General features: G+C 47.4%; 1 protein-coding gene and 1 long non-coding RNA gene across 2 annotated transcripts; both read right to left on the reverse strand.

Moving 5' to 3' along the window:
* Positions 1-2,394: 2,394 nt before the first annotated feature.
* Positions 2,395-5,246, reverse strand: LOC120965370 (uncharacterized). The gene is made up of 2 exons (XR_005758229.3): positions 5,001-5,246; positions 2,395-2,781 (listed from the first exon to the last, which is right to left on the reverse strand). It is a non-coding gene; the product is annotated as an uncharacterized lncRNA (long non-coding RNA).
* A 3,548-nt stretch (positions 5,247-8,794) lies between these two features.
* Positions 8,795-15,462, reverse strand: LOC109767871 (glycosyltransferase BC10). The gene is made up of 2 exons (XM_020326594.4): positions 14,524-15,462; positions 8,795-9,627 (listed from the first exon to the last, which is right to left on the reverse strand). Exons 1-2 carry the CDS (start codon positions 15,262-15,264, stop codon positions 8,986-8,988), a joined length of 1,383 nt encoding a protein of 460 aa, XP_020182183.1. The 5' UTR covers positions 15,265-15,462; the 3' UTR covers positions 8,795-8,985.
* Positions 15,463-18,974: the final 3,512 nt, after the last annotated feature.

Raw genomic sequence — 18,974 nt, forward strand, 5'->3', positions numbered from 1 at the left:
TTAATCAAGCATTTGGAAAATGTTAAATGTGTATAGAAAAATGCTGACCATGTGTTAAAAATGTTAATAATGCATTTAGAAAATGTAATCAAGAATTTGAATAAATGTAGATGTGTATTAGAAAAATGTTGTTGACATATACAAAAAAAAATGTAGAATAACAATCAAAAGAAAAAAGGAAACCGGAAAAAGAAACAAAATGCAATTTTTTTGGAAAAAAAATGGCAAACTACATAATGTGATTTTTGCAATAGGTTCTTGGGAACTTCTCTTAGAGACTACCTTTGACCCCAGCGCATAGAGAGGCCCATAAGAGTTGCTATGTTGATAACTTTTAGTTTCACTTTCCACCCTAGTTATAAATGTATGTCACAGTAAAATAGCATTCTAATATCCAAGTAAATGTACATATCATTACATGCCATATGGTCGACAGGATGGGATTGCCGGAAGCATCAACACTAAGTGGGACGGTAGTGGCGGCTAGGGTTATGCGCGAGGAGGCAGAGAGTGTGTATCGGCTAGCGTTGCCAACGCCTCCAGTATATAGGTTGTTGGGTAGGGAGTTGTGGGCCAGGGCTTAGGCCCACGACTAAGTAGGCAACAACTCACGGTCCAACCTCTCGGATATCTTTGATTAATTAACTGTTCCTGACCGGCAAAAATAAAGTGCATGCATGACATAGGTCTAAGCTCGGCTCGGCTCATTCATGAAACACGAAGCGCGTATGATGCATGGCATGGCAAGACGGGCGACAGAGGAGGAGCGCGTGTATCATTCCTCTTTTCAAGCGGCAATAGCATGTGAAAGAGAATACCTTGTAAAGAGGTCTCAACTCTCTTCCACTCGCAGTAGGGTACTAAATTTCTCACCATGTCATGCACCCCACATGAGCCTTATAGACCAACCATGAATTATTGTTTATATGGGACCAAAGCCTATCTATAATTCAACAATGCCCCATCAGATCTCGGAGGCACATTATGTTGTCCTTTGTTCTAAAAAATTGCTTTGATATGCTGATAGTTTTAGTGGACATTGGTTAAGGCTGAACGTCCACTTAGAGCAAAGGGTTACACTTCGTCACAATTGAACCTCGCCGCCTCCACCACCGCAGGAGCAAGGCGAACGGGGTGCCGTCTCGGTCGTTAGGTGGCATGTGTCAAACGTAGGAAACGATTTGTGGGAGAGAGAGAGATCAGCCGGTTGAAAGCAAGAGTTTTCCAAGAGAGAGAGACAGAGACCTGAAGTGGACCATTGGCCCGTTTATTCTGGTTTAGTCGACGGTGTGCTTGCTCCTGCTTAGGCCCATGGGCCAAAATTGACACCGGCCATGCATTGTGTACCGGCTGAAACACATCATCACGCTTGGGAGGCTAGGGATTGGCGTGACCGACGTGAATTCCTATTGGGACTGTCTAATTGACAGTCGACTGAAAATCAATTCGTTTTCAGTCAGATTTTTAGGCCAATAGGAACCTAACGGTTGTCTGTCCCTGTCACCTGTATGTCCATGTCAAAATTTGCTACCAGCCTAACGGGTTTGTCCATCCACCAAAGCCAGCCCGATTACACTGGAGGGATCTCGTAGCACCTGAACTTGCGAGGGAATTATAATAAGCTAAATAAAACAGAAACATGCGGGAAGGAGGGATCTCGTGTCAATCGATCTAATCACCAAGGAAGAAGCAAGCAGGAGGTCAAAATCACCAAGTTCAGAGACACTCACATGGAAGAAAAACTGCTAGATGAACCTCAGGGGACATATGTTCGAAAATTCCTCCTCACGACCTCTTTTGCGTTCATCAAAAAAAAAAAACTGCCGTGCATTACCGTTCCAGTATTCTTCTCATATGAACTTGTTCTAATATGGGCTGAGTCTGGAAAACACAGTACACACGAACATCAACAGTGTGTGAAATCGTCTGAAAGAAAGTAGACAGAACATAAAACAGAAATTCAGGAATTCAGCACTAGATCAGAGGAAATTTCAGTATAATGTCAAACACCAGTAGTTTGACAGCAGCAACAGTAGTTTTAAAATACAAAGTTCAGGCATTGCTTACAAACAACAGTAATTCAACAATGATCAAATAACAGTAGAACCATCTATTTTTAGGCTATTTCTTGTAAAAATACAGTAGAATAACAGTGCAAATGACAGTGAGCTTTACAGTGTAATTGCAGTAGATTTACATTGTAATTTATAGTAGAATTACACTGTAAATACTACATGTTCCAGTGAGATTTTACAGTAGATTTACAGTGTAAATACAGTAGTGTTGCAGTTGAGTTACAGTGTAATTTACAAGTAATTCTACTGTAAATGTCAGTGGAACTACAGTCTAAATACAATTGTATTTTACGATAGAACTTCAGTGCAAAATACAGAGTTTTCAGTGTAATTCTACTATAATCAAAGTGTATTTTACAGTAGAACTTCAATGTAAATACAGATTTTTACAGTATGATTGCAGTAGATTTACAGTACAATTACACCATAAATACTACAGTTGAGTTCCAGTAACATTTTTACGGTGTAAATACCGTAGTATTGCAGTTGAATTACATTGATTTACAGTTTAATTTCACAAGTAATTCTACTGTAAATGTCACTAGAAATTTCAACTGACATGCACCTCCATCTTCCTAACAACATAAACACCCACTAATTGAAGAACACATCACTGTTAAACATAGACAGGAAACAACTACTCGGATCACGGCAACGCAGATGAGCTACTCCTGGAAACATGTCTTCTTCAGTTAGTATCGTCCGCCTGCAAAGGAAACAAACATGAGTATTATAAGAGAATGTTAGAATAAGAGAACATATATTGCAAAGGAGATTAAATTTACACACATCTTTAAATCAAATCTACAACTGATGTGAAGTCTAAAACCTTGACAGAGAATAAACCAAAACCCATAACGCATTGGTTTCACTGGAACCGGTTCTTGGACCAAAAAACACCTGCACCTACAATACTGAAATTACAGTAGCTAAAATTACAAATTACACTAGAATATTCAGTTTACAGTGCGATCTTGTGAAATTCAGTTTCCATTGTTTCAGTGAAAAAATTACAGGAGCTAAAAACACCAATTAAATTTTGCACTGAAATTCTACTGTAATTACCATGTAAATTACACTGTAACAACACTAAAAAATTCAGTGTAATTACAGTGAATCACACTGAAATTATACTGTAAAATCCAGTGTAAACTAGCATGTAAATTACGCTGTAACAACACTATAAAATTCAGCGTAATTACAGTACAAATGCACAGTAAATTCAGTGTAACTACTATCCAAAAGAACACTGAAATTCAGTGTAACCACAGATGCATTTTCTGTAATTACACTGCTTAGTAAACTACAATGAAGATTGCACTGACTTACTAAACTGTAATTGCACTAAAAAAACTAGTGCACTGACTAATGACACTGACCAAGTACAAAAACCTGTGCACGGTCAGATTTCTTCCACAAAACGTCAAACATTAACAACCACTGAAATTTCAGTATTTTTATTGCCAACACACTAAAAATAAGATAAAGTTCTAAAATGGTGCTAAAAATGGATGAAATAATACGCAACAAAGACCAACCCCAACAAAGAAGACAAACCCCAAAGAAAAGGTTCTGCAATGCTTGCAGGCCAACCATAGACAAACCCCTAACAAAAGGTTAACATAGACGAACTAGAAAAAAACCACTAAGAGCTACAGTGTGGAAAAGAAACTTCAGTTACAGTGAAAATACACTATAATTTCATTGTAATGTACACTCAGAATCTGTCTTTAATTACACTGAATATTGAACTGTAATTACCATGAAAATTACACTGTAACAACACTAGGATTACTCTGCAATGTGCACCGTAATTGCACTAAAGATCCTAGTGTAATTTTAAATAAACTGAAAGAGAGAACTGAAAAAGAAAAGAAAAGCTAGACAAAAATAACTACCGGCGACATATGAACGAATCATCTTCCGCGGAGTCATTGGGCACAAAAACATTAATCCAAAGAATCTGAGGTTTCAGACAGATTACATAAACATGATACACAAAGGTCAACAACACTTACTGGATGAGCTAGAAAACAAAAGGAAAAGCAAATTATGCATAAAAAGAAATAAGAGAAACAACTGAATACTATGGAACTTAACCTGCTTGATTATGGAAATTGCACTAATGAAAAATTATGGAACTCATTGGGGTAATACAATTTTAAAAGATACTGCAAATTTCTGAACTCGCCACCAGGAGAATGACAGAAATAAACATGGTACTAAGCTAATGGTCAAAAAGGCTTGACCATCATTTCTACGAGGATGGAACTGCACAAAACAGAACTGTACCCGACATATATTGCAAATGCAATGAAGAAAAAAGATACTACAAATGTAGTGAAAATACTACCTACCTACCCTGCACAAGATAGCTAGCAAATGTTCATGCAGAAATGAAGTCATACTGCAAATACAGTGAACAACACTAGTTACATAGCACCAAACTGAAAATACAGAACCAATACACTGTAAGCAACTAAAGTACCACGAATCACATACATTGGAACCTTAAAGTAACTCAGTACAAAACTGAAACAGAAAAATTCAGAGCAAGTAGGATCTAACACCTACATCCACAAAAGAGATCATGAGACATCTAAATCAATCGGGAGACTGAGAAAACTTCACATACATCTACATCAAATGGGCCAGCCAAAAATTAAATGATCATGGGGGATCTAGCGCACTATTAGATGCCCACGGGGATCAATCAACAACCACTGTAGTGGGATGATATCAAAATCGAACAGCAGTAAAATATCAAAAGGGTCAAGGGGATCCACTGCTACATCTGAAGCAATCAATGGGAACCAACGAATTGACCGCCTGCGTTAGATCCGGGGGAATCTCGAAGGGGCACAGAAACATGAAATTGAACGCGGGGGGGGGGGGGGGGGGGGGGGGGGAGGGGAGGTGAATCACCGGAGCGGAACTCAAGCTCGAGGAGAGGTGCAGCTTGGAATCGCAATGGAATACGATCAAAATCGCCTCTTCCTCTCCGCTGCTGTAGCGCTCACTCTCTCTCTGCCTTGCCCATTTCAAACAGTGACGCCTAAGGAAATGAGAAAGCAAAATGCCAATTCATCGTCAGAAGAATAAAAGGGAAAAGACAGCGTCCGGGCGGTAACGGGCCGACCCAAAATGAAAACCGTGCCCGACAAGTAGAAACCGCCCAACAAAACCCAGCTCTCAGCACGAATCGCGCGCAAGATCGAACGGCCAGCGAATTGTAATTCACTCGACTGTAAAATAGCAAATCCGTTCCTATTTCGATCTCGATCATGATTCGTATCCAGCCTCCTCTATACGGGATTTTCCAAACTCGATCTATTTAACCCACCACTTGGCACTTGCTCCGCCAAAGCCACAAGGATTTCTTCACACCGGGCGATACACATCTTTGAATCCCGCCGATGTCGACGAGCCCGATGCCGCTGCCGTGCCTCGCATTCCAAAGCGTGGATGATCGATCCACGGTACTCTTCAGCTTGTCGGACAAGAAGCCCATCGCCGCCGGCGGTGACATCGGCGCGCTGGAGAACATGATCATATGTCCGACCGCCCGTGGCTTCATGTTGGCCCGGGACCCGACCTCCCTGTCCACTTTCCTGTGGAGCTCCCAGAGCCGCCTCAAGATCAGGCTCCCGCCCCTGGGACTCGACGTGGACGACGACCTGCCAATAGAGTGCAACTGCCTGCTGTCCGACAAGCCCACCGCTCCCGGATGCGTCGTGCTCCTGGGCCCAGCCCGACGCCCCCCTCATATGGTTCTGTCACGTCGGGGATAGCCAGTGGGAGAAGTATGAGTACGACATAGGAACCATGGCTCTTCCGGACTGGGATCCGCCGGAGGAGAAGGTGGTGATATGCCCGATCGCGGCGTGCCGCGGCAAGTTCTACTTCAACAGCACGTCGACCAGCCTCGATGTGATCGACTTCTGCGGCGGCCTTGCTGCCCCGGTCTTCAGCTCGATCGCCGTCGAGGATACCATTGGTATGTGTCATGGGAGCGTTTTCTTGGTGGAATCTAGTGACCAGCTCTATATGGTACGCCTGTTCGGCGTCAATGCCTCGGAGCCGTACCATGGCGCCACCGTTCACATGATGGATTTCTCGAAGCGGCAATGGTGCGAAGTGGACGACCTCGGCGGCTGCACGTTCCTCTTGTCCATCTATGAATTTGGCGCCTCGTTCTCCGGTGACGGCAGTTGTGGTTTGCGGCAGGATTGCGTCTATTTCCCGGACCGTCACCGGAAAACATTGCAGGTGTTTGACGTAAAGGATGGAAGTATAGAGCTGCAGAAACTTGATGAAGCTCCGGCGTCAGATAGAGCATTCTGGGTGCTTCCTACCGATCTGTAGATAGAGCAGCAAAAGAAACCATAACTTCTGTTTCATGTTAGTTTTAGTTGTCGTCCACCCTCTGCCAATTTCGGTTTTGTTACTTGTGTCGGTTTTGTCACCAAATTGTGTAATTCTTCTTAGAATAATAAAAAAATACTGTCATGTTTCTTTAGGGAATGTATTAGGCATCTCTAGCAGACCCCTTAAAATGCATGAAACTATAAAATAACCGCCAGTTTACAGTTTTAGGCGGAAAAAGCGACCCGAATAGAACCCCTAAACGACTCCGACATGTAAAAAAAATTGATGGGGCGCGGAAAACATCCCCACCGAACCCAGTCACCGCCCTGCTCATCCGGGAAGCCGCCCCACCCGTCCGGGCCGCCGCCCGTCCATCCCCGGCCGCCGCCGTGCTCATCCGGGAAGCAGCCCCACCCGTCCGGGCTGCAGCCGCCCCACGCGTCCCCGCCTCTGCTCGCCAGATCAAAGCCTTATCGTTGTCTCCCTTGGCCTCCACCGCCTGAGCTCGCCATGGCCACGACGGCGTCAGAGCGCACGCACCAGCAGTACCAGCCGATGCGGCGCATGGAAGGCTTGAGCCTGGGTCTATGCTGTGCAGCGACCCGCGCGTCCCACAGTTCAATTTCTCAAAATCAGATGTATGTATGCGTGTTCAGAGCATCTCTAGCTAACCGTGGACACGGGCGAGAGGAAGAAGAAGGCGTGGGAAAATAAATATAAGTGAATATTCGGTTTTTGTCGTTTGACTCGGGAATCCCTGATAAAAGCTTTTAGTCCGTGCCTGGCAGTTTCAGCCGTGGTCCGGTTTATAAAGTTTGAAGGGTCTGTTCGGCCGCAGCTCAAATCGACCCATAAAATGTGCTTTCCGCGAACTGAAAAACACGCTTTCATTTCCATGGTTTAAGGGGTATGTTAGAGATGCTAGAGATGTTCTTACTCACGTAGCAATGCTACCATCAGAATTACAAAGATTCACGACTTTGTCAGGTCATGATGAGACCGACCTGACGAAGTCGTCAGTGACCAGCCTGACTTTTCTTTGGAAGTGGACCGTCCATCCAAAGTGCAAAACAGACTTTCCCTTGCTAGTTCTTGTTGAGTCGCAAATATACACTGAACATAGCTTCACAAGAAACATGCCGAGGCCTCAACTGGACAGAGGTCCGTAAGCTCAAGATTTCGAGAGAGAAATACTGCCATGTTATTAGCGCAGACACATCTTTGATGTTTTCAACTACGATTTATATGTTGTTCAATTGAGTCTCGCGAATCCAAAAGGTGATACACGATACTAGCAACAAATGGGCTTCTTCTGGAAAGAGTAAACTTTATGTGCACTTGCTGTTTCGCAGCACTACTACCAAATTACAGCGCAAAGCCATGAATTTTAGGATAAAAGCTGTGCTAGCATTGTGCGGGAACATAATTAGAGATACATGACTAGAAGAACCAGCATAGAGCACTTTGACATTTAACTTGCTACAAAAATAATGCACACGTGACTTGAGCATTGACATTACTTCCTCCGTTCCTAAATATAAGTCTTTCTAGAGATTCCAATGCGGACTACATACGAAGTAAAATGAGTGAATCTACACTCTATAATATGTCTATATACATCCGTATGTAGTCCTTGTTAAAATCTCTAAAAAGACTTATATTTAGGAATGGAGGGTGTAAGAGAAATCAAAACATAAAAATGTATCACTTTGCTTTGCCTTACGCGGTTATCCACATTAGGCATCCTAGCAGGAAGGGCCGCCTCAAAATGAATTGATAACAACTTCAACCATTACTTTATTCCGTATGACATAGGAACCCAAGCTCTTCCAGGTTAGGGTCCGCCGGAGGAGGAGGTGGTCATATGCCTAATTATGACGTCTCATGGCAAGTTCTACTTTTTACTGAAGGCGCAAGAAAATTGCGCGTCATTCATTAAGATGGGAGAAAAGGTACACAAATCACAGGAAGACATACAACCTCAAACCAATATCCACCACACCACCTACAAGAAATACTATATGGATTGGTGACAATGGCACGTGAAAATGATGTGTGGGAGAAGATTAATTACAGAGTTATAAACTTATAATTGAAGATTTCATTTCCAGAAATACTAGACGGATTGTGTTTTCCGGTAGAACAGGAGGTCAATTTATTGGTTTAGTACTGGCCTTTACTAATTTAGCATTAATATTTGATGTATTTATGAACATTGCATGAAGTAACACATTTTGAAGTTATGTTATTAAGAGAGGGTATGATTTATAGTCATATGAATTTTTTCAATTTTCAGAGCCCCGCTTTACATTTTGCCCGAGGGCCCAAATTCGTAGAGACGGTTATGTACATTGGCTATTACAAAATGAATTCTAAAAGGATGGATTAGAGAAAATGAACGTATATCCTTAAGTATACATAGTACAGAGAGCTGCTTTACAGAAACATGAACATCAGTCAAAGAATTGTGTGATAATGTATCCTACTAAAAAAATTAAAAGTTGAATTGTTCTTTGTCTAGTCCCGTATATGCATCGGTCCTTCAGCCAAAGCCCATCACCTTTGGCGCGAATCTCAAGAAGCGGGTGAGCGAGTTGGGCAGGAACTTCCTCGCGAATAGGAAGCAGACGGTGGTGGTCTTTCCATTGTACTCACATGTCGTCCCGCCCCTGAGCCACCGCAGGAAGTCCACCGTGACCTCCATCCTCGTGAACCTTGACGGGTGGGGCCCGCCATGGGACCAGTCAACCCACGTCACAGTTCGTCCGGCGGCCACCTCAGGGTGGCGGATGTGGAGGAATGTCGGAAGGTAGTGCTCGTCGGCGTAGCAGTTGCGCTTGCAGAACTTTTTGAAGACCGGGAAGTAGACGTTGTCGGCAACGACGTCAATGGCAAGGGCCCGGTCCATCTCGAACCACTGTGAGCCCTTGCGCCACTGCCAAGGGGTGATGGTGGGTGCCATGCCACGCTTGTACCGGCCCCGGCCCGTCCCGCCGGGCTCGTCGTAGGACTCCATGTACACCTTGGTGGAGTTGGTGAGGTAGGAGTAGACGGTGGGGAAGTCAAAGAGTGGGACGTGCGACTCCGACAGGAGGATGAAGCGGGCGTTGGAGTGGTCCAACAGTGCGTGCGCCAGGAGACGCCGTTCGGCTTCCACCATGCTTATGTGGCCCCATTTTACCTCCTGTTTGTGTAACAATGGCAGCATGTTTAGTGAAATTGTATGATTATAAATGCTATAAGCTCTCTTTAACAATATATCATGATACGATGATCTGTAGTCAAAATAACTTCATACACTATACGATGTATGACTCTTTTTTTCTTAAAGGTATGATGTATGACTCTTGTAATTTGTAGCTAGTTTGGTAGTTCTATTTTTCTGGTTCTGTAGGCAAAGAGTCTTTTCTGTGGCAATGTAGGCAAAGACAATGGTTCCAGTTTAGTCACACACAAAAAAGACAATGGTTTCAGTTAAATGAAATAGAACAGGAAGCCCTTTTTAAAATACTAGATGATGTCCTAGAATACGCGCAATCAAACTTTGTTGCTATGCTTCAACATGTGAGATCAATACCACAATATTTGTAGTAATATTTTAACAAATACTCCCTCCGGTCCTTTTTACTTTGCATATAAGGATTGTCTAAAGTCAAACTTCGTAAAGTTTGACCATATTTATATGAAAAAATATTAACATCTACAATGCTAAATTTATACAATATGAAAACTAAAGTTATGACGCATCTAATGTTGTTGATTTCACATTTTGAATGTTGGTATTTTTTCCTATAAACTTGGTCAAAGCTTACGAGGTTTGATTTCAGACAAATCTTATATGCGAACTAAAAAAGACCGGAGGGAGTATCGTAATTTCACAAGATTTTATTGGCACATTCATGTGAAAAACAAAGTAATTTTTTCAGTGTGGACGGTGTATAAGTCCAACATAGTTCTATGTTATAACCCCTGTGAACATTTATCGTGCAAAATTAAGGTGATTCTCTAGGCCCGTGTACACATGCATACGGTTTTTTTGTACACATGCATACGTGAGCTACGGGAGATGAGAGTAATTAACTAAGAAGATTCTCAAGGCCCAAGTACACGTGCATGCATACGCACGCAAAGTGCCCAAGATATTCTTTTCTTTCAGGAGGAAAGATTTACTAGAAAAGGGTACGTATGCATTGTCACTGTTCCCATACGCAAAGTGCCCAAGATAATTCTTCTCGGGATCTATGCTATGCGTCTAGGTTTGCATGTTTACTGGTAGTACAGTTAATTTTTATGTCAGGCATCTTTGGGTCAGTTCACCGCATAAGAGCATCTACAGCCGGATACACAAATCCGGCCCTCAAACACCCATGGAGCGGTTCGCACGCAGTGATCAATTAGACTTCAAATTTTCATTTTCACAACTGGATACCTTAAGTAAGAAATCTCAAATCCATACAATTACATACATGTGAAACCTATTCTAAACGGATCGTCCGACTCCACTTGTCCATGTCCGACAGCCGGCTGCGCCCCTCAAAGTATTGCTCCGATCGCCGGCGAGGTAGAGTAGAACATGAGAGACAAAACGGCTCACGGGACTCAAGCGCCGCCGTCTCCCATGCCCTACTCTTCTCGTCAGAGAGCGTCGCCTGCATGTTGCCTGTCGACATGAGATCGGTGATGGATCCATCATGGTCAAAGCCAGAGAGTGCGACTCCGGCTTGGCAACATCCGCCACGAAGGGCTGCCGTGGCCTCCCGCGCCCTCTGCCTCCCACGGCAGGCACGCCGTGCCATCGATGATAGCCATCGAGTCAGAGCGCCAAGCAAGCGGTTGCGCCTCTGCCACGATGTTCGGATGCCAGACGGAACGCACCGCCGGTGGCGACGCACATCTCACCGGATCCAAGTCCCACTTGGGCGGACGTGATGAGCTCCCGCCGGAGCGAGTCCGACCACTGTCGGGCGCTCTCCTCGTAGGCGCGTGGAGCGCACTGGAGATGGCCATCTCCTCCTTGGAGCCACATGGGATGAGTTCCGAGTCAACGAATCGAAAGGTGTAGGACTCGGATTCGCTGCACGCCATGCTGGAGAAGTACTAAGCTCGCCAGACAGGAGCTTGACGGTGAAGTGGAGTTGAAAGACTAGGATTTGGTCCAAGGAGCAGATGGGAATGGATAAATGTGAGTCGGATCCTATGTGACGTACTCATCCGGTCGCGCCCGGGCCACCCCATATCCTCCCCCTAGATTTGAGTTAGATATGAGAGGTGCCGGTTAACCCAGATATTTAAAGCCAGTCTGAGGCGTTCATCTAGATAGTTTTTTTTTTGACCGGTTAGCGAACAGGCCGTTCGCCCGAACGCTTTGAGGGGTGTTCGAGACGCACGGTTGTAGTAGATGCTCTAACTGTCTTTTTTAGAAAAGGAGCAATACCCCTAGCCTCTGGATCTGGACGATGCATACAGCCAATTTATTAATTATTAACACAAGACCTTACAAAGTCGTACAACAGTAAGACCAAAGCCACCATCTTCGCAACCTCTGTCGCTACTCCTATCTAACTGATGAAGGGGCGCTGATGGTCTGGGCCTAATACCAAACAGACCTCGCAACCAAACCTAACATCTAAGACCTAAGGTCCCAAGCAGGACGCCTGCCGGGTATGGGCACCCACCAGTCCGACGTGCTCCTCAACCAGGACGCCTGCCGGGTATGAGGCCGCCACAGCCACCTGCCACATATCCATCTTCAGAGCTTTACTGTTGCATCGGCCTTGCCCGGTCTCGCTGCCGCCGACGCCACCACGACGCCAGACAACGTCGACCTCCTGCGCGTGTCCATCACCACACATCTGACGCCAAGCCTCCGCTGCTCCATGCCGCCAAGAGCCGCCGCCAAGAATATATAGAAAGAAACACCGCTCCACCGAAAGGGAGGCAGCACATCCCCACCCCTCACCTGCAGACCCTTCCATCCGATCCCAATGTCCTTGGCGTCGCCTCCAGGAAGGTTACGGTGCACGGGGCGCCGCCGACGCCCGATCCGCATCGGATCTTGGGCTTTCACCCGGACATGGGTCGGAGTGGAGAGATGGTGCCCTCAGCAGCGTCCCCCAAGGAGGAAAGCGGCGCCAAAAAGCGGCGTCGCCGCTGCCGGCCAGCCAAGGCGGCCAAGGTTTCCCCCGGACAACGATCTGCTCCACCAGAACACACCAGAGGTGGATCCGGCAAGATCCAAACCAAATCGGGGACTGGGAAGGGATGCATGGAAGGGAAGGGGGCAATACCTCCAGATCTGGCACGCCTGCGGCTCGCCGTCCTCACGGCCGAACCCTCAGGCACGCTGCACGTCACGCCAGCAGGGACCGCCGCCCTGGATCCGATAGCCTCCGTGAAGAAGCGCCGAAGACCCCGCCGCCACCTTTCCCGGCGGTCGTCTCCGGTGGCGGCGAGGGGGGTGGGGGAGGTGGGGGAAGGCGGCGGGGGAAAACCCTAGACTCCCCCGAGTCGCCCTAGGGGCGACGCGAGGGACGGGAGGGACGTGATTCAGCTAATCAGATGCTCTAACTGTCTAACACATGGTATATTGTCGATCAATCCCCTTCCTGTTTCGCCTTTGACGAGCTCGAGTCTGATGACAACTTGGAAGGCCGCGTGAATTGCCCTGAAGTAGCTGGTGCCCTGTGCGCTGATGGCGATAGGGAGGTCGATGATCACGAGGCATGCCATGCAAGAAAGGCACGGCTTCGATGGAGAGCATTGGGACAACGACCACCCACTTTCCTACAATTTTGGCTTCGTTTGCATCAATGATGGAGCCGTGGTACATGGGCCACTATGGACGTGTGGCGAGACCATTGCAACATGTGCACATTGAAAATGAGAGAACGTACCAAGCGAAAGAGGTTTGTCAAAAAATAAATGTCCGTCCGTCCAAGTGATTCTGTCTGTGCAACTGTGGGGTTGTCGGAGAGGTTGATGGCGATGAAGTCAGGCCCACGTGAGTGCCGTGAGGCCGCTGCGTGCGCTCGCTAGCGCTGGTGCTTTACGTGTTGTTGTTGTTGTTGGCTGGGTGATAATCGAGGTCGGCCGACGAGGCGATCGAGGGACGTCGTGCACGTGATGTGGCATAGTGGAGGGGTTCTGGGGACTAACGACATAATTAAGCAAAGCAGCAGATATAATTTTAGCTTGGGTAATAGTAGAGGACATAATGGTGTAAATCAATTGAATATTGACTATTAACGACATAGTGAGGTGTCTGTGATGATTTCATCAATCTTCAAGGTCCGCGGCTTCGATCCGGTTTTCAGTAAGCATTATGTGAGTGTGTGTGTGTGGTGGCGTGAGTGAGTGTGTGCATCTACGTTGTAATTAACAGCTCTGAAAAATACAATAGTGTAACATATAATTGTAAAAGAAAAAAAGAGATGCGTTTTCCATCCTCGAGAAGAACGAGAGCGGCGTGTAATTTGAAATAACAATTTTCACAAGAAAAACAAAAGGGAAAGACAGAAACGAAAGCGTCGTTCTCCAGCATCTTGGAATGCATCGCGCGATCTCGCGCCCCGTGTGGAACTCCGCGCTTCCTCTTCCTCCCCATGTGGCCGCGTCGATGGAGCCAATCAACTACTGGCACATCGCGTGCGCAGCCAAGACACACGGCGGAGCATACACAGTGATACCATACGTACCACTAGTAGTCCAAGTTAACCGTCTCCTCGTGACACCTAGCTGGCTCCGATGGACTTTCCTATCCTTCTCCAAGGACGACGACGACACTCCATCTCGTGTCAAACTAGACGTCTCACTTTTCGTGTAAAATCAGGACCGAATTAGCGGGTCAAGTCATGCATGCATGCATGCATGATGCACGCATCTTGAAAGCCTAGCATGCATGCATGTGGGAGGCGCGTCAATGCCGTGGAGTGAGGAATGCCGCCGTGCAAATTCATGCATCCAAGAAATCGACTACTACCACTGGTTGTTGTTTTACTACCAAGAAGTGAGCAGGGAAATAAGCTAGGCATCGATCCAGTGGGCGTGCATGTGATCGTGATGACGATGTGCACGCACGTACCTTGCTGGGGATGTGTCGGCGGTGGAAGGCGGAGCCGCTGTCCGGGGCGGCGGCGGAGGCGTTGAAGGCCGGGTCGGTGTGGACGTAGACGGAGTAGAGCCCGCGGTGGCCCTCGAAGAAGCGCTCCCACAGCGGCGCCATCGGCAGGTCCCACTTGGCCAGGAACAGGAACGCCACCTTGGGCGCGGCCCCCGCCCCCACGCGCACCGCCCTCGGCGCCGCCGCCGCCAGCGCCATCAGCCGGTCGTCGTCGTCGACCACCGCCCGCTCGCCGTCCTCATCACCAGTGGTCGCATGCACAGGCAGAGCCGGACGCTTGCTGTCGCTGCCGGCATCAGCCACCGGCGGCGACGGCGGAGACGAGACGCCGGCTGCTGGTGCCGCCTGTGGTTGTACTGGCAGAGCCGCACGCTTATTAACGCCAGCGTCGGCCACGGGCACCGGTGGCATGGACGAGACGATGGCTGCTGGTGCCGCATGTGGCTGCACCGTCCGTGGTGGCTGCCGGCGCCGCACCTCGGTGGACACGTTGACGGGGGGCGACGGGAAGAAGAGCTCGAGGGCGGCGCCGGGGAGGGCCGACGACGCCGTGGAGCCCATCAGGGAGAGCGTGGCGACGATGCCGAGCGCGAAGCCGAGGGCGACGAGCAGGGGCTTGGTGGGGCAGGGAGTCGCCATGGCCGCCACAACCATCTGCGCCACGGCACGCTGCTGCTGCTTATGGTTGTCCTTCGCGCTCATGGCTGGCTGCCCGCCTGCCTGCCTGCCTAGTGTCGTGCGGGAGACGAAGGGGCGATGGATCGCTGCGGCTTCACGGCATGTAAAGGCGAGCCGGCGGGGGCGGCATCTGGGGCCGGGCGGTCGCCATTCACGGAGCCGTGTAAATAGAAAATTTTGTGAACAGTGTTGGTGGGAGGAATCTTCGGGGGAGGGCAGCCGGCGGCCAAATTGGACCGGGAGGAAAGGAATGAGCTTCGATGGACCGGGCGGGGGCCCACGGGAGGGAGATGACTTGGTCCTCCTGTCTGCTTCTGGATTCCTCGTCGCGATCGGTCGGTTCTTGCCGTGCATTGAACCATTGAACCCGACTCTTCTCCTCTCCCCTCCCACCACACAATTGGCGCACGCGCACCAGCAGCTCAAGGACCGTCTCAACAGTTGGACTGCATGCTTAATGGTGTGTTTAAACCCCTCACGGTGTGGTACTATCATAAATCGGTATCGAGGGAAAAGTCTAAAATAAACGCAAACTCATATGGCTCACTGGGATTGAACCTTGAACTCTTCAACGGGACGCTTCTACGAGTGCTTAGCCAAACCCCCGGTCCGCCAGCGGCGGTGCCAACACCAAAAGGCTGTGGGTTCAAATGCACTAATCTCTCTAAAATCTTCTATTTTTTTCACAAATATGAGTAGAACTAGGCTTGCAATTAAAAAACCTGTGGGGTCAGCTGACCCCACAGGTTACACATGGAATCGCCACTGCGGTCCGCCCCATCTCCGATAGCCTTCGGGCCATGGAGATGCGGAGGATCTCGGTCCCCCGCTGGCGGAAGGGACGTAATTTCCGTTCTCATTAGATTCAGCATCTTGGTTGGGCCTGTGTGGCGGCAACGATGTCCCTTAGTAGGAATAATGTCTCCCACATTCTATCGCCGTCACGATGGCGTGTCTAGCATTGTTGGAAGGCGTGTGGAGGTGTGTTTTCGTTGGATCTTACAAGATTCCGTCGGTGTTGGTCTTCAGTGGATCTGTTTCATCCGGTCTTCATTCGTCTTCGTTTGAGTGTTTACATGTTTGATCCTTCTGATCTACGACGTTCTTCATCGGCGATACTTGCTGCTCTCGTGCACTGAGGACTTAGCACGCCGACTGCTCGGCTATCTACTAGTTTCTTCCCTACAGTGATGGAAGGGCGATGACGAGGCTAGTTGGTCCAGTACTTGTAGTCGTCGCTAGGTGGTCCACGGTCATGGTTGTATTTTTTATTATCTTTATTAGTTTTTGTACTGTCATGATTGAAGATGAATAAATTTGAAGTTTCTCATAAAAAATACAATAAATGTTGTAGAATAATAAAAAACACCTTAGCGTCTCCTGCTCCAACTGCGGATGCTAACTTCACATCAGAAATGCCCCAGTTGTGCCTGGATAGTTAGCACCCCTACTCCATATTATTTTCCTCGTTCTTGAGGCCAACCGACCTCAATGACACTGAAGTCAATTTCCTGTACCATGTTTTTTTTTCTTTGCAAAAGTCCTGTAACATGGTCACCTTGCCAAAATTTGTTTTCTCTGGAGGGAACTAGACTGAAGCAAAACACGCAATTAACAGGCTAATAATCAGACAAAATAGTACAGATCGTGTGAGTGCTTGTACCAGATATATAAATGAGCTCGACATTGTGTACCGATCGACATGTCTGGGTGATGTAGTTGGTTATCACGTTAGTCTCACAAAGAGCTATCTCGTTATGGCTCACTGTCAAATTTTCTTTCATATCCCGTCAAAAAAAAATCTTTCATATGTCTTTATGTCAACACAAATATATCCGAGTAATAACAACTTTTTGTTGAGTAACAACAACTTGCCCATGTGCTTAATGTGGAAAGTGGACTTACTCCCTCCTTTTCGGTTTATAGGGCTTATCTCGAAATTTTCGATTTCTCATTTTATAAGTCTCAATTTGATGGTTCCCTACCACATGTTCAGATTTTAAGGTGCATTAAATCACTGAATGCAAGTATTGAGAGAAAATTAACCAATGCATAGACTTCATGCATGCATGTATTGCAATTAATGCATTGGTAAACATAATTTTTTAAGGAAAACGAGTGCATTAATTGAGTGTTTTTGCAAACTACAAAATTTATTCCACCACTCACCATCTACCTTGGTTGATGAGATTTTTGAATTGAGACCTATAAACCGGAAAGGAGGTAGTATAAGACTGCTCACCGTTGGCCAACAAGGTTATTGCTTTCGTCTAAATTTACGTTCTCTCTGGAGGATAAACACATTATCTTTCACTAACCAAATTCACATGTATGCTCACAACTTCTCGTGAATGCTTTTAAAACCAATTAGTCTCAGCCATTCAAAGCCTAACCGAAACACAACATGCATCATGTAATTATTATTTTTGTTGCATGATTATTCACTTGATGTACACTGATTAGGCAATATCTCCATACAGTTAATTCAAGTATCACCTTCAATTCCTTAAAGTGCCAAGCTACCATTATGTCACAGCCCTAGAATTGCTTGTAGTTAGTTGCATGAAAGCATTCATGTCATCATGTCTAATTCAAATGAATTTGAATTGGGGATGACCAAACCCTAGCACCAAATGAATTCAACTAGGTTCAAAATAAAAATATTTTCATTAAACCCAAAATGCCCTTCAAAAATGTTCATTATTTATGGAAAAAGGTTAAAACCTTTACCAGAGGTCATGCACATTTTTCCAAGGCATTTATGGTCTTTGAAATTAATTCAAACATATTTGAATTGGAGCTATTTAAATGCTATATACATTTTAGGTGCTCCAAAAATGTTGGAAATTGTTATGGGTCACTGGAATAATTCAGACAGCACCCCTAATTATTTCCAGGATTTTATAAAATGGTTTAGTATTTTACTAAATCAAAACAAAACAAATTAAACTAGAAAACAGAAACAATTAAGTAAGAGAGAGAGAGAAGGCCACTGGGCCCCTCACCTGGACATACCTGGCGCCCCACCACGGCCCAGGAGCTGGCCCAGCCCACCAGAGCCGCCACCGTCTCCCACCTCGCGCCAGAAGAACGCCAGAGGGACGCCGGGCGTGTGGTCGCCGCGCGCGAGGCCACCTCCTGCTTCCGCCGCTTCTGGACGCCTCCACGAGTGCCACGGCACCTCCCCGACCCCCTCTCACTTCTCCCTCACTCGCTGCACTCCCTCCCCTCCCTTGTCTCTCTCCCCGCAGCACCACCGAACGGAGGCGTCGCCACCGTCGCCGTTGCCGTGGCCACCGGCCACCCCTCGCCCCGCCGATGAGTCCACGAGCTCCGCCTCGACGCCTTGAAGCTCCCCCTCAACGCGAGCATCGCCGGACGCCCTGTCGCCTCGCCATCGACCCGTCGTCTCCGCGCACGGCCGTGCATCGCCGCCGCCAAATTCCGACGCCGTCCGTGCCTCCCCGAGCTCGCCGAGAACCTCTTCGTGACCGCGGTGAGCACCCGGTCATTTCCCCCCTAACCCTGCTCCCCGTTTGGTTGCCGTAGCACCGTTCCCCACGAGCACCGAACCACGCCGCCGCCCGAGCTTCTCGCCGCCGTGGCCACAGTCGTCATAGCTCCCAACCGAGCACACCCACGTACTCACCGCGCCGCGTAGGTGTCGTAGGAGCTAAGCACGCCACTCCACGGCCACCGCAGCCCCGTTCCCGAGTGCGCCCGAGCTCCGGCCG

Source organism: Aegilops tauschii, chromosome 1 (genome assembly GCF_002575655.3).
Source record: "Aegilops tauschii subsp. strangulata cultivar AL8/78 chromosome 1, Aet v6.0, whole genome shotgun sequence".
Classification (NCBI taxonomy): Eukaryota; Viridiplantae; Streptophyta; class Magnoliopsida; order Poales; family Poaceae; genus Aegilops; species Aegilops tauschii.